Raw genomic sequence first — 23,113 nt, forward strand, 5'->3', positions numbered from 1 at the left:
CATTTTTTATTTGTTCCAAATTCAACATTAAAAATCAAACCAATTTCCATTTTCTTGCTCTGTAAGACTCATCAGTGCACCCTACAGAACCTAGAAGAGGAAGATTTTCCCTCTGGACTTTTCTGCCTCAAGTGCATTTATGCCCAATTTCAAATAAAGATTTTTCAGCTCTTTAATAAACATCCTTCCTGGTTACTAGCTAATACAATTTCCTAAATTACTCTACAATCCATTTAGGGACTGTAAAAATAAATAGTGACACTGAACAAGGACTACAGAGAAAATGTATTGGACCTTCCCTATCCTTCCTTAAAAATGTATGATTTATATGCTAGAACACAAAATTTCAGGTATTTTAAGGCTATGAGGTTTTCAAAGTTTCAGCTTAAAATGCTGAAATCCTAGATGAGGGATTTAAATCTTAAGCTTCAATTTTTCCTAACTCCATTGACCTCTTCTTGTCTGTCATTCAACCTTACATCTCATCCCATCCTACCCCAACCCATCCAACTCCCTAAACCCTGGCAGCACCATCAACAGCTAGGAACCTCTGCCCCTTCCCACTGAGGAGTTAAAGCACAGGCAGGCAGCAAATGAACATCAAAAACAGAACAGGCTAAAGCCAAAACATGAAGACAAGCCACAGAGAAATTAAGAAGATGGTTTAGGATGAAGCAGACAGGAAGCAAGGTAGAATGCAGGGATAAAGAAGCCTTAGTGCAACCAACGGAGTTATAATCTGATAGGAAAGCATATGAAGGATTATACGGGTTGAAAGAGGATTAAAGTTTCAAGTTCATCATCAGGAAGAGCTCTCTAACAAATAGGTGAGACTGAGACCAATTAATACTTGTGTCTATTACAGTAGCAGTGTATTAAAATTATTTGTTTACATGTGTGTCTTCTCTACTAATCTGTGAGCTCCTTGCAAGAAAGCTCTATATCTTCTTCAGTACTGCCTGGAACAAGGTAGGTTCCCAATGAATTTCCATAGACCAATGAAAAATTGTGACTCACCTCCTTACTTCCTTCCATTCTAACAAGTAAAAATCAACCAATTTATTGGAACTTTCTTTGGAAAGACAAAGCAAGATCATGTTTCATTGGATTGGTTCTAAGATATGCCACTTTAAAGCCAGATACACATACCATTTTATTCTCACTAAAATACTTGCTTCTGATCACATGCGCAATATGAAAACTAGTCCCAGATGACATTTAAAGTGACCTGTAACATCACTGAATTAACACAAAAACAAATCCATGATTCTCATGAACAAAACACAAAAACTATTAAAAAAATTTTTAAATACTTATCTAATAAAATTATATATAGAAATACTATTGTGGATACATGTGTAATGTCCATTTAGTAACTGATGGAAAGGGAGCAGGCACTGAAAAACAAAATCATAATTTAGACTGATTTATTATACTCTTTTTACTACAAAGATACCATAATTAAAACAATATATAAGAAAAAGTTAATACCTAGAAATTTCATAAAAATGGTTTCATTCATTTTTAGTTGTTCAGTACATGCCAAAACTCTCTTTTGAATTTCTTCATGTTCTTTTTTCTTCTCATAATATTCATGTGAAAAGGGTGTTTCCAAGTATTTTAGTTGGTATTGCTTCAAAACATCTTTATACTGGCATACATAATCATGATACCTTTTTCTGTTAAAAATTTTTTTAAAAGATGTCTATATAACAGGAGTAAATCTTAAAGCTTTATAAATATTAAATTCTACTAAATTAAGCATGAAAAGCAAATCAAGTATGTACTTATCCCTGCTTCACTCAATATTGTCTGCCCTTCAGACTTCCCTTAACTCCACCATACTTCTCAACTCCACCCTTTTTCACTACCTGAGTTATTGCTCCGTAATCAATCCTCTTAAATTTAACTCCTACTCCCACCAGTTTTAATGACACTATTTTTAACAAGGTCACTAAGGACTGAATTTATCCAAATGAATGATTTTCTGTTTAATGCTCATCCTAACTGACACCGTAGAACCTGGTTCTTTTGATCACTTGCTCCTTAAACTTCTATCCTCCCTATGTCTAGATTCTGTACTTCCCTAGTTCAGCAACCTCTTTAGGCCTTTTTCATGTCTTTCTATTTTCTTTAGCTAAAATTATCACATGAAGTCATGTTCTATGTGTATTCGACCTCTGTGTCCATAATCATTAGTGTATATCCCACAACTATTTCATGAAGAAAATTGTAGCACAGTTTGGAGGAACTCCTTCAGTCCAAATCCAGTAGGATTCAAGTCCCCTCAACTCCACTAGGCACAAGTCTTGAGTCAAATAGTGATATTAACCCTTCTTATTTGACCTCTCCTTGATCTACAAGAGTCAATGACTACAGTCTATTGGCTGTATCTAATCTGCCACCTCTTTTTGTACAGCCCATAACCTAAAGATGGTTTTACATTTTTAAATGATTGAAAAAAATCAAAAGAATATTCTATGACACACTAATATTGTACAAAATTCCAACTTCAGCATCCATAAATAAAGATTTATTGTATCATAGCTATTTTTGAAGTTCTCTTGTGCCAAAGGTGAGAGTTGAGTTGTTAAAACAGACCATATGGTCCACAAGTTTATTTACCATCTGGTCCATTATTTAAAAAGTTTGCAAATCTGTATTTATAACATTGAAATGTGCAATCCAGTTCTTATAGAAAAAATGTATATTTTTAGAAAATATTCTTAAATCCTTAAATCCTTTTTGTCCAATTCTTATCAACAGTTAATTTTAAGAAATAATATTCACAATAAATTTTTTGAAAATATATGGTCCTTACATTCCTCAAGATTTTCTTCTTTCTTGGATCAAACCACACTATTTGAGGAAATTTCTTAAAAGATACTATAATGATTACCTCACTTTAACAGATGAGAAAATAAGGAAGAGCAAGTATTCATAAACTACTCATATGAGAAGAAAAGGGTAACAGCCTTATACTGGTCAGAGCAGGTGTGAATCTTAAGAAAATATTATTAATAATTTTCTAATATGACTAAACTCTATCCTCTTTAGCAAGATAAAGCAGTTGAGCCCTAAACAAGCTTCTATTCCTTTAAATACATATTTACCAATTAAGACTCCACTTATTATGAAAAACTTGGTAAAATGGCCCAAAAAGGAAATTCCTATAAGAAAATTAAGCCTGGGTCACCAGTTCCAGATGAGATCAGCATACCACAGCCATCATGTTCCTACTATATATTCATGCCCCACCTTTAACATATTCCATGCACAAACTTTTAGCTTAACTTTTAGCTAAGGTAGTGTACAAAAAGAGCTATTATCTTACCTGTTGCCAGCTATACTATTCTTCATGAATGCCTAGGACACGGATGGGAAGTTAAGAGAAACAAGGAGCTGGTATCTCTACTTCCTCCACTACCCCATGATACCAATAAATGAATTCTTTCCTTTTATAAATAGCTAGTATTGAGTCATCAATTCAATTAACCTATGTTGCTAGTTTAAGATAGAAAGAGATAGCTTTCACTTTCATAGCTCTGGTTAGCTCAGAGAAGTCATCTGTAACAAACACCATCAGAAAGGTACATATTTGGACTGTTTTCCTTCAACTTCTCAATAATTTTTAAGAATGTTTTATAGCCGGGACTCATAGAGAAACATGTTATAAGAAGCAGTTATACACAATATGTTTTGGAGTAGGGAGTGGTGACTAAAGGTACTGACCACCACATTGCACAAGGACACAAGGGGGAAATTTCTCTAAGCCTCAGGAATGTCTACTTATCCCAAGCAATTGAACTTTTTTAAATAAATACTCTGAATCTCAAACTGATCATACACAGGCTATCCCAGTCATATAATATAAAAAATAGATACTCTCTGGACAGTCCTGTACAACTTGATTACTTGAAATTTCAAAACTTAATTTGTGTCTCTATCTAACAAAGGTATAGGACCACACAATATGAATTTTTAACCTGATCAAAGGCTTTATCTTCCTATATAATCCTTAATTCACTGTAGTCTTGATGTTCAGTCTAGTTTTTTTTAACACTATGATATTATTTATACAAATCATTTTAAATCCTTTTTGAAATGAAGCACGGTCTATAAATAACAATGTTAACAGTCTCCAAGGGTTCCAACTTTTGTCTACTCTTTGGATGATGGTATACTGTAGCTTTTTGCTCCTTACATTTCTCAGAGCATTCTCATCTATTTCCATCATTTCCCATGCCTTGAAGTCCAAACCTATAATTTTAGTTTCTACCTTTACTGAAGACTCATCTTTGAATATAATGGGTATTGCATTCTAAAATTTACATGTGTATGTTTCTAAAATATAAAAATAAACGCTGTCTCATACAATTATGTTAAAATTAAAACATTTCAAATTAAGTGAAATTTTAATTCTACATATGTATTCAAAGTCTCTTGCCTTGTTTCATTATATTCAGTAGTCACTGATTCTTTAATCTCCAAGACAATGTACTTATATACATAATAAAATAAATCCACACAATTATCAGTGTTTCCCCTCACTAAATCAATATACTAAAAAACAGAAGTTTGATATAAAATACCCTTCAAAACCAACACCCCTAAATTTTTTGTAAGCCAGTGGTACAGGTAACTATTACCCCAAATGTTTGCCTATAGTAGTTCAGTCATAAAAATCCTTAATTGAAGGATACTGCTATAATAACTACTATTGAGAAATAATTTATATCTAAGGCCATATCTAAACATATCCTGGATTAGATACAGCTTTACAACAAATAGGGAGACCAATAATTATACCCAGGAAGTCCAGAATACTACATTTCAGTTAACATTCTTACAAAGCAAACTTTGGTAATATTACTTATAGAATTGAAAAGCTTAAATTAATATATGCACTGTACTTGTCTTTTTCAATAGTTTCTTGATATAGAGTAAATTGGTCCTGCATATAATCTTCATGTTTACGGAAAACATCACATGTTGGCTTCCAGCTATAGAAAAAAACACATTTGTAATTAGCACTTCAGAATGATAAACAAATTGACAGAGACAATAAAAAATAATGATCATTTAAAGATAATTGAATCTTTCCCTTCCTAGAGAAAATGAATTTACATCAGGAAAAATATTCCCATCTCCCATCACCACACTACCTCCATTCATGCACTCCCATGCTCTGATATGAATATTTATGAATTCTGACATCAAACCTGTTTTAAACCATGACTGAGAAAGAGTAAACATGGCATAGCTGAATTATGTTACTGCTATGACATTTCTATTATAACTCTCCAACATTAGCCTTCTTTCCCATTATATTTTTATTAATTTATTTTTTAGGGGGAAGACAGAGTTTTACTTTGTCGTGATTGGTAGAGCGCCATGATGTCATAGCACACAGCAACCTCAAACTGCTGGGCTCAAGCGATTCTCTTCTCTCAGCCTCCCAAGTAGTTGGGACTACAGGAGCCCACCACAATGCCCAGCTATTTTTTTTAGAGACAGGGTCTCACTTTGGCCAGGCTGGTCTCGAACTTGTGAGCTCAGGCAATCCACCCGCCTCAGCCTCCCAGAGTGCTAGGATAAAAGGTGTGAGCCACCATGCCTGGCTTTTCTCATCATATTTGTAAGATCTTGGCAAAAAAATTCTTTTGCAGTAAGCATTCAAAGAGCTAGAATAAGGGCTACAGAGAGGCTTTTTTCTCCTTTAATACTTACAAAAAGTTGTTACATACTCCTGAGCTAGAAATGAAAGAAACTAGGCCAAAATGAATTATAAAATCAGACAGTAAGAATAAAATTAATATTCATCTTCTACATTTTTTATTACATAACTAGAAAAAGTATTATATAGAAAATGTAACATAAGTATATACCATAAGAGCTTCCTTCTAAGTATTATTTGGATATTTTTCCTTTTTTCTAATCTTCTGTTATTTTTTCAGATTCAAAAAGTATACATGCCCAGTTTGGAAGCATAGAAAAGTATACGTAAGAAAATAACTATCATCCATATTCTCAACATCGAATAATAACTACTATTATTGTTTTAATAAATTATTTTCAGATATTGCTATTTTAATATCACTAAGATCATCTCCACATATAACAATGTATCCTTTATTACTTACTTAACAGAACTTAATAGAAATGAATTTCTGATCATTTCCTTAGAAAATATTCTCCAAAACTGAATTATGGTTATATGTACATAACCATAACAATTAAGGTTATATGTACATATATTCTCAGTACTTAAAAATTCCATTAAAAATATATGCCTACTGAGAAGAGAATCTCATTAAGAGTATTTTGATGTACAGTCTTCTAGACTTTTTCTAATTATACAAATATACAATTACTAAGTCAGGTTCATACTATGAAATTTGTTTCATAATTTTCTTTGTTCAACTTGTAATATACTGTTAACATCTTTCAATGTAAGTATACTTTTATATCATAACATGCCAAAATTCATTTAACAATTTCTATAATGTAAAACATAAGGGTTGCTTCCAATGTTTTCCTATTATAAAAGAAGGCTGAAATAGAACTCAATAGCAAAAAACTCCACAAATAACCCAATTTAAAACTGGGCAAAGGTTCTAAAAAGATACTTCTAAAGAGATACAAATGGCCAACAGAAACATGAAAAAAATTCATCTCTAGTCATTGGAGAAATTCAAATTCAAACCAAAATAAGATATCACCTCATACCTGTGAGAATGGCTATTATCAAAAAGATGAATAACAGCAAGTATGGCTGAGGATGTGGAGGAAAGGGAATTCTTGCACACTATTGGTAGGAATATAAATTAAACATCCATTTTTGGAAAGCAATATGAAATTTCTTCAAAAGCCTAAAATCAGGATCAAGGCATCCCACTTCTAGTATATATCCAAAGAAATTAAAATCAGTATATCAAAGAGATAACCTGGGCTAGGTGTCATGGTTCATGTCTGTAATCCTAGCACTCTGGGAGGCTGAAGTGGGAGAATCACTTGAGCACAGGTGTTTGAAGGTTACTGTGAGCTAGGCTGATGCCAAGGCACTCTAGCCTGGGGCAACGGAGTAAGACTTTCTCCAAAAGAGAAAGAGATATACCCACTCTCACATTCACCGCAGCATTATTCACAATAGCCAAGCTATGGAAGCAACCTTAGTGTCCAACAGATGAACAGATCCAGAAAATGTGGTATGTGTATGTATACACACAATGAAATACTATACAGCCTTTAAAAGAAGACAATTTCATCATTTGAGACAACACAGATGCAACTGGAGGACATTATGCTAGGTAAAATAAGCCAGGTGCAGAAAAACAAATACCATATGATCTCACTTAAATATGTAATCAAAAAGCATTGGTCTCCTAAAAACAGAGAATAGAAAAGTGGTCTCTACAATAGATGCCAGGAATGGGATGAGAGGAGGGACAAGAAAAGGGAAGATGTTTAATCAAAGAGTACAAAATTTCAGACAGAATGAAAGTTTTAGTAATCTATTGCACTGCATGCTGACCACAGTTAATAATAACGTATCATACAAATACATTTCCAAATTGCTAAAAGAGCAACTTTTAATGTTCTCACCACAACAAAAAAATGGAAAGTTGGTGAAATGATATATTAGCTTGACTAAGTCTATCTATAACAGGCGTCCTCAAACTACCGCCCAGAGGCCATGTGCAGCCCACCAAGGACATTTATCCAGCCCGCCAGGTGTTTTTACCACCGCTGCCTGTCCTGCTTAGCAGCCGACTCGTCCTGGGGCCCGCAGTCTGGCCCTCCAACGGTCTGAGGGACAGTGAACTGGCCCCTGTTTAAGAACAGGGATGAGGACCCCTGATCTACAATGTATACATACATCAAAACATATTGTAAGCCATAAATATAAAAAATTACTATTTGCCAATTAAAAATAAAATTTTTAAATGTTCTGTGATAGGGAAAAAATGTTGAAATCGTATTACATCTTTGAGAGAATCTCTAATTATTTCAATATGGTAAATTCTCAGAAATAAAACTATGTGATCAAAAGTCATGCTTAAATTCTAAAGCTTTTCAAAACATATGCTGACATGTCATCCAAGAAACTTGTAACAGTATACACTTTTGCAGTGTATGAGAGAGTTGATTTTCTTATTTCCTGGCCAAAAGGCCAAAAGGAGATATTACGTTTCTTTAATTCTGCAAAACTTAAAGGCAAAAAAAAAAAAAAAAAAGTCATTTAATTACTGCTTTAGGGCTGGGTGCAGTGTTCATGCCTGTAATTCTAGCACTCTTGGAGGTGAGGCAGGTGAATTGCCTGAGCAAGGGTGAGACTTCCATCTCTACTGAAAATAGAAAACCCAGCCAGGCACTGTAATGGGCACCTGTAGTCCCAGCTGCTTTGGAGGCTGAAACAAGAGGATCGATTGAGACCAGGAGTTTGAGGTTTCTGTGAGGTATGACACCACAGTACTCTCTCTATCCAGGGTGACAGAGTGAGATTCTGTCTCAAAAAATATTGCTTTAATTTAGATATTATTGACTATTAGTATGATTGAGCACTTGTTTACTTGTTTTTCAGACTTATTTATTTCTTCATTTGGGTATATACCTAATGTTTACCTTCTTTGCTCATTTTTCTAATGGGGCTTTTTCTTTTTATTAATTTCCACAAATACTCCATTTTTTAGTTTAACTTCTTTACAGCTGCAGAATTCACAACTTCAAAGATGTGGAAACAACCCAAGAACCACCCAATACATGAATGGATTAATAAAATGTGGTATGTGTATACCATGGAATACTAAGCCATAAAAAGGTGATCTAGTATCTTTTATAACAACTTGGATGGAATCAGAGACCAATCTTCTAAGTGAAGTAACCTAAGAATGAAAACAAATACCGTATGTATTCAATACTAAATTGGAACTAACTGATCAACACTTATGTGCATATATTGAAGTAAAACTCAATGAAAATCAAACAGCAGGATGAATAAATTCAAACCTAACAGGAACAATACACATTATCTGGATGAAGGGCACACTTAAAACTTTGACTCAATCTGTGCAAATGCAAATTAAGTAACTAGAATCTATGTGTACCTCCATAATATTCTGAAGTTTTAAAAAATAAATAAAATTAACCTTTATTTGACTTTTTCCTAGCTTATTCTTTTGTCTTTATATCATCATGGACTGTTTTTCTTTTTAATTTTTACATAGTCATATTTATCCATTAATTACTAAATCATATTTCTCCATCAATTACTAAGTTTGGTGACACACTTAGAAAGGCCTTCCTCTCTCAAAGATTATATGATCAGCCATATTTTTCTAGTGCTTTAATGTATTCATATTTCCATCTAAATCTCTTAACCAGCATGCTGAAATCATGAACCAGAGGCATTCGTGAATTTAATCATAACCAAAGAAATAAAACCTACTAACTCTCACTGAGCTCCAGCAGAGATTCAACTTATACAAAGTATGGTTAAGCAGGACATGGTAGGTTCCGAGGGGAAACTAACAGTACTTTTTCAGCACCCAATGCAACTAATTGAGGAAAACCACTGGTAAAACCTACTAAAACATAAACCAAAATAAAAGAAAAAGTTCAATGACATATAATTTTTGTTATTCAGATTGTCCAAATATTTAAACTCTGATGATTCTAGCACTGGAAAGGGACAATAGACAATAGAAACTCTCCTACATTTTAAATATTTTATTTTCTATTTATAAGAGTAATATTCCTTATAATAATTCAATCAATATATTATTATATAAAGAAAAAATGTTCTTATACATTGTTGATGGGAGTATAAATTAGTATAATCTTTTCAGAAAGCAGTTTGGTTTACCTATCAAATGTTTAAATGTACATACTCTTTAATCTAGCAATTTTATTTATAAGAGTCCACTCTATAGCAATACATCTATGTATGTGGAAGAATATCTATATAGGTTGTTTGTAATACAGAAAAATGGAAACAATCTAAACATCCATTAATAGGGGAATGGTTAAACAACTTAGGATGTATCAATACTATAAAATACTTTGGAGTTGTTTAAAAAAATGAAATCTACACACAATTACATGCATAGTATTATTTATGTCACATACTGTTAAATTTAAAAAACAAGTTGCAGAATGCTGTGAATTCATTTTTGTAAAAAAGTAAGATAGCTATATTGGTGTGTGTAATAATGATGTTAACTATTCAAGGTCTAAAAAGATACAACTGTTAAGAGTGATTATCTATTGAGAGGACAGGGCAGAGAATGGGAACTGCAGGCAGGGAGAAACTTTATATCATACATGAGTATACTATGTATAGTACACTATGAATTTTTATATTAAGTATATATTACTTATATAATTTCTTAAAACCAGTGGGGAAAATAATAGAAAATCTTTTCTACTTTTGGAATGGAAAAACTAAAAAGGCTTATTAAATTTTTTGGATAGCAAAATATTTCAAAATACAAAGTATAGTACCTAATACAAGGTCAATGGGCCACATAAAAATAAGTACAGAAAACTAGTAAATGTTTAACAAGTATATGTGACATACAATAAAGTTCTATTCACATCTTTGTTTCAAAATGTTTATCTTGTACCAGATCTAGTATCTTGTACTAGAATCCAGAACTGGAAGCTACACTGAAAGAATTCTTAACTTACTGAATACTTTCATTCTGAAAAATTTTAGGCTATACTTCCTCCTACACAAAATAAGATCTTAAGAATTCAAAGATGAAATCTATTTCAAATTTATCTAACAGGAATTTTATGCAATGAGCTTAGATTATTCATAATTCTGTATTTAGACTAACTGTAATTGAATTAGTGAAACATCAAATTAGTGAGATATTATATTCCGTATTTTTCTTTTGAAACCCCTGTGAACCCTTTGTGAGGTGGCATATAGATGCAACAACAGCATCTTCAACTGTGATCTCAGAAACTTTAAATAATCTAATGGCAATTATTGAAAGTTCATTTCTTTCAAATACTCACTTACTACAGTTGTCTTTGATCTCATTACTATGTTTATAATAATGATCAATCTCCTCATCTGTTTTATTTATAGTTTCATGTATCTTACAAATAGTCACTTTGGTTTCTTTAATGTCTTCAAAGCATTCTAGAAGAAAGAAATGTTTATTTTGTTAAGGTGAAAATCATAAATTTAAAATAAACAAATACACAAGGGGGGAAAAAAAGGAGTATGACAACTTACCTAAAAAGAGAAGAGCCAGAGAAGAAAGAAAAAGCAAAACTTCAGATGGGTACAACCCTGTACTAAAAAGCAGAGAACCAGAGCCAGGCCTGATTTGAGATCCAGAAGTTAAGAAGGATTTGCGTTTGGGACTGAAGAGAAATGCATGTCCCCTGTATTTCAGCTTTAACATAAGAGGGCTAGATTAAGTGACATCTAGTCATTCACATCTTACCATGCCAGGAATCATGTAGATATTTACTCAGTTATGACACTGACATAAAACTTTTGTTTTTGACAAATGCAAGATTTCTATTCATAAGTTTCCTTCCCAAGTTATTATTAATTGCAAAATTTATTAACTTTGACTCACTTATTTGTTACCAGTGATTAAATACAAGATAAAAATAAAACTATAAAATGTCTTCAAAGATTAAAATAAATTCTTAATGCCCTGCATTGTTTTTTTAATGTGGGATAGAGAACCAAATTCCACCTTTAAAGAACTATTGAGAAATTAACAGCTCTATTTTTCATAGTTTTTGCATAGGATCTTAAAATATCATACAATATTTTTGTAATTTGCCTTGCCATTTCTCATATTATCTTTGCTTTTGTTTTGAGACTGAGTTTCTCTTTGTCACCTAGGCAGAGGGCAGTGGCATCGGAGCTCACAGCAACCTCATACGCTTAGGCTCAAGTAATTCTCTTACCTCAGTCTCCCAAATAGCTGGGACCACAGGCACCTGTCACAATGCCCGGCTATTTTTTAGAGACAGGGTCTCGGTCTGGCTCAGGCTGGTCTCGAACTTGTGAGCTAAGGCGAGCCACCCGAGTACTAGGGATTACAGACGTGAGCCACCGTGTCCAGCTCCCAAGATAAAAAATTTTTCACTTAACTATTTGAAACCACCTGTGCATCTTTTCGATTGCACTTAAGTAGTCATTAACTCAAAATTTTTCACAAAATAATCAAACGCTGAATATAGAAATTTATCAAAAAAACGTAGTTTTATCTGCCTGTAGTAGACAGCAACCAGCAGTCACCAGAGAGAACGGCCGAGAGTCACAACGCCAGCCCCACGGTGCCCTAAACTGGACAATTGTATATTATCTCGTAGTCCAAAAAGAAAAAATTAAGACTGAAATATCCTTATCAAGCAAAACTACTTACTATTCGCTCTTTGAATAATATCTTCTTTAGCCCTTATGTCTTGCTCATACTGGAAAACTAAAATAAATAATTCTTTTGTGATTTCAGTTCATGTTTAAAATGTCCAATGACAATACAAATAGTTAACTTATTTTCATTTTATACCTACCAAACTCTAGTAAAAGTCTGTCCAAACTAGCAAATAAACTGTGACTCATTTTGGATACTGTATCAAAAGAAAAAAAATGTAAGTAAAGATTTTCTGAAGTCACCTGCGCAGATGCCATAAGCCCTTTTTAGATAGAGCCTTTTCCACAAAACACTACAGGCAGAGCAAGCACCGGGCGGACGGGGCCCCGACGCCACCGGGGACCCTGAGCTGGGGGAGGTGGCCGCGTGTCCGCGGAGGTGCCGGAGAATAATCCCCTGGGGTCTGCAGACACCCCGGAGCTCGCAAAAGCAGCGCCCTTGAAGCTGCATCTCTTCCCCTTCCCCGGGCGTGCACCGCTCCAGGTACCAGAGACCCGCACACGTCCTCCCCTCCAGCAAGCCAAACCCCGGGAAGCGGCGCGGTTTTTAATTTACGAATTCGCCCTCCAGCCTGCAGAAGGCGGAGGGTTCCCCAGGACCCCCAACCCGCCTTACAAACTACGCCTGAGGCGGGCCGCGTCTCCGCCCGCGCGCCCGGCAGCCAGAGCTCGGCGCCGACCAGCGCGCTGCCCGCTCCCGGCCCCCCGTGCCCCGCGCCCCGCGCCGGGGGCCGCCCGCACGCGGCTCGCCTCAGCCCGCGTCGCTCCGTCCGGAGGCCGCGCCCGCAGCCCCGCGTGGGAGCCCAACCCGCCAGACAGGCGACGCGCGGGACGCCCCAGAACGCGCCGCGAAGTTCTGAGGGGAGAGCCCGCCCCACCCACCCGCCGGGAATAACCGCCGCCTTCAGCTCCCTCCCAGCCAGCCGAGCGGCCCTCTGCGCTCGAACTTCCACACCCTCCCTCCCCCGGGGTCCCGCAGGCCACTCAGCGCCCCGGGCGCCGGGGACGCGGCGGCAGACCTGACACCAACCGGCCGGAGTCCGGGCCCCGCTGTGCTGGCCCCGCCCCCACGCCCCTGGCGCAGGTCCCGAGAGACCCCACGCGGCGGGTGGGGCGCGAGGGCGAGACCGCGGCGGGAGCGGCCGCCCGCGGCCGTCGCGCCTGCCCTGACCCGGCCCCCTGGGACCGGGAAGGGGACCGCAGAGCGGAGGTGACTCCCTCGGGAAGGGGGACCGGCCAGGGACTCTTCTACTGCCCCCAACACAAGTGGGTTTTTTAAAGTCTATTCACTCCTCTTATAACACAAGGTTTTAAAAGTATTTTGGAGAACAGCAAGAAAATTGGTATAATGACGTGAAAATAGTAAAAACATTCAAATAAACCAAAATGGAATTTTGAACAGCATTTTTCAAAACCTCGTGAGAAGAAGGCACAATTCAAATATATTTGATTAAACGAACGTTTTGAGACTCTTTAGTTTCAAATAAAGCTGATTTTCTGTCCTAAATACTGTCTTTAGACAATGTATATTCTTAAACTTGGAATATTCAAGGTGAAACAAAGAGTGGAGACAAAATAATTTAAACCGTTCAGTCCCCTAGTTGCCTCAGTACTTTGTATATTTCTGGTGGAAATGTTTTTAATCCTAAATGCTGTAAATAATTGCCTTGAGTCACCACAAGCTAACATGTTTCACAGATTATTAAAATGAAAAATTTTAGAAGTTTTTCTTGCTTAAGTACCTCAGGTCAGCTATGCATAGCCAATTTTATTATAATGTGCTCACTAAATGGAATTAACAGTCGTCCTCAAAGCTGATGTAAGAATTTAGCAGATTTAGTCTTCCGTGTGGATGTGAAAAATCTTTTACTTATTTTTTCCAGTTTTATTGAAATAAAACTGACAAATATAATTGTATATATTTACAGAATACATAATATTTTGATGTATGTATATATTGTAAAATGCTTACCACAATCAAGTTAATTTGTGTAGCTTATCCATCACTTCACACACTGAGTCATTTTCATGTGTATATTAACATTCAAAATCCACTCTCAGGAAATTTCAGGTACCCAACACAGTTTTATTAACTATAGCCACCATACTGTACAATGTATCTCCAGAACTTTTTTATCCTAAGTGAAACTTCGTACACTTGGACCAACTTCTCTCCCTCCCCCTCAGGGCCGGCAACCACCATTCTCCTCTGTTTCTGAGTTTAAGTTTAGATTCCATATATAAATAAGAATGTGAAGTATTTGTCCCCTACCTGATTTATTTCACTTAGCATAATGTCCTTCAGGTTCATCCGTGTTGTTGTATATGACAGGATTTCTGTCGTTTTCAAGGCTGGATAGTATAGCATTGTGTGTACATATATCCCATATTATCTTTATCCCTTCACCCTTGAATTATCGTGTAGATTGATTCCGTATCTTGATAATGTTGCAATGAATGTGGGAGTGCAGATATCTCTTCAATATACTGACTTCATATTCTTTGGATATGCATTCAGAAATGGAATTGCTGGATCATCTGATAGTTTTATTTTTAACTTTTTCTTTCTTTCTTTTTTTTTTTTTTTTTCTTTTTGAGACATATTGTCTCACTCAAACTACCCAGTCTTCCTGGGTAGAGTGCAATGGTATCACAGCTAACAGCAACCTCAAACTCTTGGGCTTAAGCTATTCTCTTGCCTCAGCCTCCAAGAAGCTGGGACTACAGGTGCCGGCCACAGCCTGGCCATTTTGCTGTTGTTGTTGTCATTGTTGTTTTTTAGGAGGCCCTGGGCCAGGTTCGAACCCACCAGCCCCAGAGTATGTAGCCAGAGCCCTAGCACTGACCCTATTTTTAATTTTTTGAGAAAACTTTACACTATTTTCCATAATGGCTGCATTTATGTACTGATTTACATTCCCACAGGGTATAACTTTCCCTTTTCAAACACTTATCTTTCTGAGCATAGCCATTCAGACAGGTGTAAATTATCTCATTGTTGTTTGATTTGCATTTCCCTGAGGACTAGTGATGTTCAGCATTTCTCTATATGCCTGTTGGTCATTTAAGAAATGTCTATTCAGAACCTTTGCCCATTTTTAAAATTAGATTATTTGTTTTCTTGCTACTGAGTTGTTTGAGTTCCTTGTATATTTTATCCATTAACACAGATTTATTATTATATTTGTTTAAAATATATTTATCAACTACTTTTAAGAAAAGCATAAGAGAATAAATATGAGTAGTAAAGTCATTTAATCTTGAGGGCACTACATTGCTATGACTGTCAAGAAAATCTGATAAAAGACTTAATCCTCTTGAACTTAATGCTACATTTTCTTTCTTTCTTTCTTACTTTCTTTTTTTAAGACAGAGTCTCACTATGTCACCTTCGGTAGGTGCTATGACATCACAGCTCACAGCAACTTTCAACTCTTAGGCTTAAGCGATTCTCTTGCCTCAGCCTCCCAAGTAGTTGGGACTAAAGGTGCCCACCATAATGCCTGGCTGTTTTTGTGGTTGTTTTCGTAGATATCATTGTTGTCTGGCAGGCCCAGGCCGGGTTGAACCCCGCCAGCCCTGGTATATGTGGCTGGTGCCCCACTCACTGAGCTACAGGTGCTGAGCCTTAATGCTAGATTTTTCTTATGAAGATTTATCAAAATCCAGAAACACCACCTTGCTGAGACCCAATTTGCTAAATTTATCAAACTTTCTAGCTTGTGTCTCTTGCATACAATTCCTCTTCACTCCTTCTTTCACTGACCTTTTCAGTTCTACTATCCCCATCACACGTAACTACTTTTACAGATAATAAAATATTTTTATTACAAGTCTTTCTCTATCTTAGTCTCCTCCCCCCCATCTTCTCTCTTTTCTGTATCTGGCTCTGTTAAAACTCTGCAGAAGAGTAGGAAGGAAGGATCTTCCTTTGAAACCAAAGGTCTTATCAGTCAACATCATATTTCTTTCACCCCCATATTCCTCTCACAGCCGACATGTTCCTAGACACACACTGTCTTTCTCCTTACTCTTTCCACAACTTAATCCAATCTACCCTTTAATCCTGTTATTCCATAATATTTATTCTTGTCAATGATGACAATGACCCCATATCACTAAATTCAATAAACATGTTTCAGTCTCTGACATGACCTCTCAGCAGCACTGAACAGTATTTATAACTCGTCCTTAAAACACAGAAGTATTTACTTGATTTTTCTCCTATTTGTAATAATTTTATCTGTCTCCTCTTTCAGGAGCATCTCCTTCTACTCAGCCATCAAATGTGATAAATTCCTCCAGCTAAACTTAGGCCCTTTCTCATTCTGTGTTCTATGTGCATGGTTTCCACTATACAGATGACTCAGAAATGCTCTCTAGCCCAGACCTCTAGCATCAATCCAAGAAAACAGCTGCAAACAACAAAACTTGATTATGACCAATTTAAGCAAAAATAGAACTTGTTAAAAAGATACTGTATGTCACAAATTCCAAGAATAGCTAGAGACCCAGCCTAAGAGGCTATACAACAAGGAGCAGTGCCCAATCTCATGCCACCACCACAACCAAGCAATAAGGGCTGCAGCGTCTATCACTACCATGAGCAATACCACAACTGCCCTGGAAACAGTATCTTACTTTAACTGTCACCACTGCCAGAGAGGATTCTTTCTAAGGCTCACTTCCTGATATCACTCATTCCCGTTCAAAATCTTGGGTAGGCACATTTGATTAAAGAAGCCTATGCCACATCAATCTCTTCTTGCTCCCAGACTATAAAAGAGGAAATTTTCCAAACATAAGAAATGGATTTAAAGGCTGGGAAGTCAAAAAGAATAGCACCTTCCCATACTGAGCTCCAGACCTACCTGTCTAATTATCAATATAGCAATCCATCTTAGTCCATTCCCGCACAGTAACAAAATGCCACAGACTTGGTGATTCATAAATAATAGAAATTTGTTCCTCAGAGTTCTGGAAGTTAGAAAGTACAAGATCTGGTACCAGAGGATTCAGCGTTTGGCAAAGTTTCACTTTCCACTTCCAAGAAAGTACCTTGCTGCTACATCCTCCAAAAAGAACAAATGATGTGTCCTCATAGGACAGAAGAGCCAAAAGGGATGGAAGGGACAAACTTGCTCCCTCAAGCCCTTTTATAAAGGCACTAATGCCAAGCTTTCATGGCCTAATCACCTTCTTAATGTTATACCTCTTAACACTATTGCACTGGAGATTAAGTTTTAAAGTAAATTTTGGAGGAACACAAATATTCGAACCATAGCACAACCCCAAACAGAACTCATGTTTTTCCTCCAATTAATGCTGGCCTTTTTCATTATTCTCTCTTTTCATGAATGGAACCAGTACCCATTTGTACATTCCAAAAGCACAGGTGCCATCTTCCTCTCCTGTCAACCTCCATATCTAATCCATCATGAGTCCTACCTATTTTTCCTCTTAAATGTCTTCCAAAACCATCCATTTCCCTCCATTTCAATTGACACCATATTAGTCCAAGTTATCATCACCCTCTCACCTAGATGTTGTAATAGCTTCCAAACTGGTTTTGCCAGATATCTGTTTTGGCCCTCTTGTACATTCTCTATCCATTCCACAACAAAGAAATATTTAAATGCAAATTTAATATCCTCCCCCTACTGACATACCTTAAAACACATCCATGGCTTCCTATTCTGAAAATAAAAGAAAAAGTTCTTTTTTATAATTAGGAAAAAACATTCAAATTTTATTTTCTAACAAACAGCATCAGAAGGTACAACTAAAAGTGTTTCTCTACTTGGCTATTAGCTGGGGAGAGTGCCTAGAAGGATTTGGTTTCCATGACATCTGGACTTTGGCTCTGAATCTCCTGATCTCCCATCAGTGAGGACAAATTGTTGGTCAAGTTGTCACTCTCTACTGCACCTGCTATAGGCCAAAGGGGTCAGAATCCACTTTTCCCAGGATGCATAAGGAAACCATCATGGCAAACTCTAGTGTGAGTAACACTAAGTAGATGCTGGGAAGAGAAGCAGAGACCTTTGGGGAGCTACTGGAAGCATCCTGGAAGCTGATGCCTGAAAAGCATCAGTGCTTTTCACAGTATTATGATGATAGATGGCACTTGTACTGCCACTTCACTGACATCATTAGCACAGGACCCATAAAGTCACAGAGATTCCCTGGCAGGGGTGTGTTGGGAATCTGGCCACCCACACATATCTAAAGATGTTGCTGCAATATTATTTCACTGATAAATTTATCTGAACTGATGAGGCACATTGTTATGGATGTATTGCTTCAGTGAACCTTGAGGTGTGTCTTCAAGTTGCCTTTGGAAGAAAAAGCTCAGCCACAGATCTTATACTAGAATAGTCTCTCCCCAGTGTGGGGGTGACAGTGCATTTTGAGGGAGCTATGGCAGTTTAAGACTTGGTGATAAATGAGGCATTCTCTTGGATCAGTGGTGGCCTTGTCAGTGTTTTCCACCAGCGGCTGCAATTTCAGAGTGTCTGATCTGGCTTGAGGGTCCCACTCCTTGGAAGCCACTATCCCTTGGGGAATTATAGTTTAGCCCCACCCTAGGATATATGAATCTACTTTCACTTTCTGGAGAAAGCCCAGGCCACAGGTTGTTGGGCAATGGGCCCATGAGGTCCTTAGAGTTAGTCCCCAAAGAGGATTTTGAGATATCCCTAAAAGGGGTTCCCTGTTACAAAAACAGATTTTCTGTTTAAGGATAAACTCAATTAATGTATGGGAAATGGTACAAAGAGTGCATAGAGCAGTGATTCTCAAACTTCCCAATGCCGCAGCCCTTTAATACAGTTCCTAAGGGTCAGAGGATGTCATTGCCCGCTCCCATTTTGTCCTGAAATTTGGCAAACAGTCAGAGAATTTACTTCATCTGAAGAGTACTCTGATAAAAGTACTCATTGAGGTTGCCCTGGGTGGTGAAGTCATGACCACAGACAGAGCACACAAGGTTCTCTTTCTAGTGTGGGATTAGAGTTGGACCTACAAGGAGCTGTCAGTCCCCAGTACCTTGCTATAGTACATAAATTTGTACTTGTAGAAGAGAGCTTTGCCTTCGGGTTTGACATCCACTTCAAGATGTTCCATGACTTCCCTTTCCCTTTCTTGGATGGGTCTAACACCACAGTGGGGAGAAAGGACTTTGGAAGAGCACAAAGCCTTGAGCCTGAGGTAGCAAAGCACTAAAGAGGCAAGACATGGCGTTCAGGAACACTCATGTCCCATCCAGCATCAGTCCTGGGGATAGAGAACTGGCAGTGAAAAAGATGTCAGCAGGAGGTAGCTTGTCTTGTTTTAAGGCATCCAAGGACAGACTTTGACTTCAAGCCAAGAATTTGAGACCAGTCTGAGCAATCTATTAAGTCTCTGCCTGTATAAAAAACAAAAATAATTAGTTGAGTACAGTGACTCACATCTGTAGTCTCAGCTGCTTGGGAGGCTGAGGCAGGAGGATCACTTGAGCACAGGAGTTTGAGGCTACAGTTAGCTCTGATGATCCCACTGCACTCAAGGCCACAGAGTGAGACCCTATCTTAAAAAAAAATAGACTTCTCAACAGAAAACCTTCCAGGCCCAGAGGGAATGGGACAACATTTTTAAAGTGATGAAAGAAAAGAAATCTGCCCTGTAGGAATACTGTATACAACAATACTATCCTTCAAATATGAAGGAGAGATATAGTATTTTTGCAACAAATAACAGCTGAGAGAATTAATCACAAATAGGCCTTCCTTAAAAGACATGCTAAAAGGAGTTCTATAAACTAAAGGAAAAAAATGCATAAGAAAGCATTTGAAAATATAAAACCCACTAGTAAAGTTATTTATACATAAAAACCATTTCAAATCCACTCACAATGCTAATATAAAGCCTGAAATATAAATATATCAAGCACAACATGTGTCATAATTATAGTAACCTGCTAAGAGACAGGCAATATAAAAACAAGTAAATTGATGCAACAAAATGTCAGCAGGAAGATGGTGTTAAAATAAAGTTTTGGGGGTTATTTTGGTTTTCTCTTTATTTTTATTCTTTTCTTTGTGACGCAGGATAAGTTGTTGTTTCTTTAAAATGACCTATTATATCTATAACATGTTTTTGTAAGCCTCATGGACATACAAAAACATAACAGATTCACTAAAAAAACAATTAATTAAACAAACTGCTAGAGAAAATAATTTATCCACAAAGGAAGACAAGAAGAAAAAAACATGAAAGAGAGGAGTTACAAAACAACTGGAAAACAAGCAACAACATGGCAATGATACATGCTTACTTATTGACATTAACACAATATAAATGGATTGAATACTCTAATTAAAAAACATGTAATGCAAGAGACTTAAACAGAAACTTCTCTGAAGATGACAGATGAATGGGCAACAAACCCCTCCAAAAATGCTCATTGTCTTTAATCATCAGAGAAATGCAAATCAAAACCACTTTGAGATATTACCTAACCCCAGTAAGAATAGCCCACAACACAAAGTCCCCAAACTGCAGATGCTGGTGTGGATGTGGAGAGAAAGGAACGCTCTACACTGCTGGTGGAATTGCAAACTAATACAATCTTTATGGATAGAGTACGGAGAATCCTTAAGGAATTGAAAATTGACTGTCCCTTTGATCTCACAATTCCATTATGAGGTATTTATGCAGAGGAACAAAAATCATTTTACCACAAAGACATTTGCACCAGAATATTTATTGCAGCCCAATTCATAATTGCCAAGTTGTAGATGCAACCCAAATGCCTATCAATCCCTGAATAGATTAACAAATTGTGGCATATATATATATATCATGGAATACTATTCAGCCATTAAAAATATGGAGACTTTACTCTTTTATGTTCACCTGGATGGAGTTGGAACATATTCTTCTGGGCAAAGTATCTCAAGAATGGGAAAAAAGTATCCAAAGTACTCAATACTATTATGAAACCAATATATAAACACTTACACATTCATATGAATGATAAAACACAAATATAGTCTACCAAGAGGGAGGGGAAAGGAAGGACAGGGGAAGGGAGGGGGCAGGGAAATTGAGGGGAGGAGGGAGAGCATTTGGTGGGATCTCACCTAATGTGCACAGTGCAAGGGTACACTTCAAAATAACTAAGAGTAAATTATAAATGTCTTATCACAAAAAATAAGTAAATGAAGTGATAGTTATGTTAATCAGTTTGATTTAAGCATTTGACATTGTGTATCAAATCATCACATTGTACCCCATAAATGTATACAGTTATGCTTTAACAAAAAATTAAATTTAAAAAATATATAAATTCTGCTAAAAAATAAAAATAAAAGACACTGGAATTGCTGAATGGATAAAGAAATAAGATCCACTGCTTACAAGAAACCCCCTTCACCTATAAAGACACACAGAAACTGAAAGTAAATGAATGGACAAAGTAGCTATACTTAAATAAAATGGACTACAGGTATAAAAATCATAAAAAGAGACAAAGAAGGTCACTATATAAAGATAAAGGGGAATTTCAGCAAGAAGGTTTAACAACTACAAATATCTATGTACCAAACCCCAGAGCACCAAAGTGTATAAATAAACATTAAAAGATCTGAAGAGAGAGATATATTGCAATACAATAATAGTAGAGGACTTCAACACTGCACTCTCAGTAATGAACAGGTTGTGTGGACAGAACATTAACAAACATTGGAGTTAAACTACACACTCCACCAAATAAGACTAATGGATATTTACAGAACATTTCACTTAATTGCTCCTACATTCTTTTCATCATCACATGGAACATTATCCAGGATAGACCATATCTTAGGCCACAAAACAAATCCCAAAAAATTCAAAAAAGTAGAAAATCATATCAAGTATCTTTTATGCCTACTATGAGGAAACTTAGAAATCATCAACAAGAGGAATTTCAGAAATGACACGGACACATGTAAATTAAACAACATGCACCTGAGCCATCAATGGGTCAAGGAAGAAATTAAGAGGAAAATTTAAAAATTTCTTGAAACAAATGAAAATGAAAAGACAGCATACAAAAATCAGTGGATATAGTTAAAAAACACTAAGAGGGAAGGATATAGTAATGAATGCCTACTTCAAAAGAGAAGGAAAACTTCAAATAAACCACCTCATGATGTGCCTTAATGAATTAGGAAAGCAAAATCAAAACAGACTTAATGTTCATAAAAAGAAAGTAAAGATTGGAGCAGAAATAAATGAAACTGAGACTTTAAAAATATAGAAGATTAACAAAAAAATTTTCTTTTTTGAAAAGATAAAACAAAATTAACAAATCTTCAGCTATACTAAGGAAAAAGGTGAGAAGACCCAAATCGATAAATAAAATCAGAAATGAAAATGGATACAACTGACACCACAGAAATAGAAAGAATTATTAGAGACTGTTATGAACAACTATATGCCAACTAGGAAAACCTGGACACATTCAACCTACCAAGATTAAGCCATGAAAAAATAGAAAATCTCAACAAACAATTAACAAATAATGAGATCAAAGCTATAATAAGGTCTCCTCTCAAAGAATAGCCCAGTGTCTGATGGTGTCCTTGTTGAATTTTCTACCAACATTTAAAGAGGAATTAAAACCAATTATATTCAAACTTTTCCCAAAAATTGAAGAAGAAAGAATAGTTCCAAAAT

The 23,113-nt window shown here is 36.3% G+C and overlaps 1 protein-coding gene across 1 annotated transcript in view; it reads right to left on the reverse strand.

Annotated features, from left to right (window-relative positions):
• Positions 1–12,598, reverse strand: part of CUNH14orf39 (chromosome unknown C14orf39 homolog) — a 52,920-nt gene extending 40,322 nt beyond the window's left edge. Inside the window, exons 1-6 of the mRNA XM_003794425.2 lie at positions 12,550–12,598; positions 12,402–12,458; positions 11,026–11,152; positions 4,914–5,003; positions 1,492–1,679; positions 1,355–1,397 (exon numbers count right to left, since the gene is read on the reverse strand). Coding sequence (XP_003794473.1) covers positions 1,355–1,397; positions 1,492–1,679; positions 4,914–5,003; positions 11,026–11,152; positions 12,402–12,458; positions 12,550–12,598 — 554 coding nt within the window. The remainder of the gene's footprint in view (positions 1–1,354; positions 1,398–1,491; positions 1,680–4,913; positions 5,004–11,025; positions 11,153–12,401; positions 12,459–12,549) is intronic.
• Between the last annotated feature and the right edge of the window lie 10,515 nt (positions 12,599–23,113).

Source organism: Otolemur garnettii, unplaced genomic scaffold (genome assembly GCF_000181295.1).
Source record: "Otolemur garnettii isolate 467f Iridium unplaced genomic scaffold, OtoGar3 scaffold00081, whole genome shotgun sequence".
NCBI lineage: Eukaryota > Metazoa > Chordata > Mammalia > Primates > Galagidae > Otolemur > Otolemur garnettii.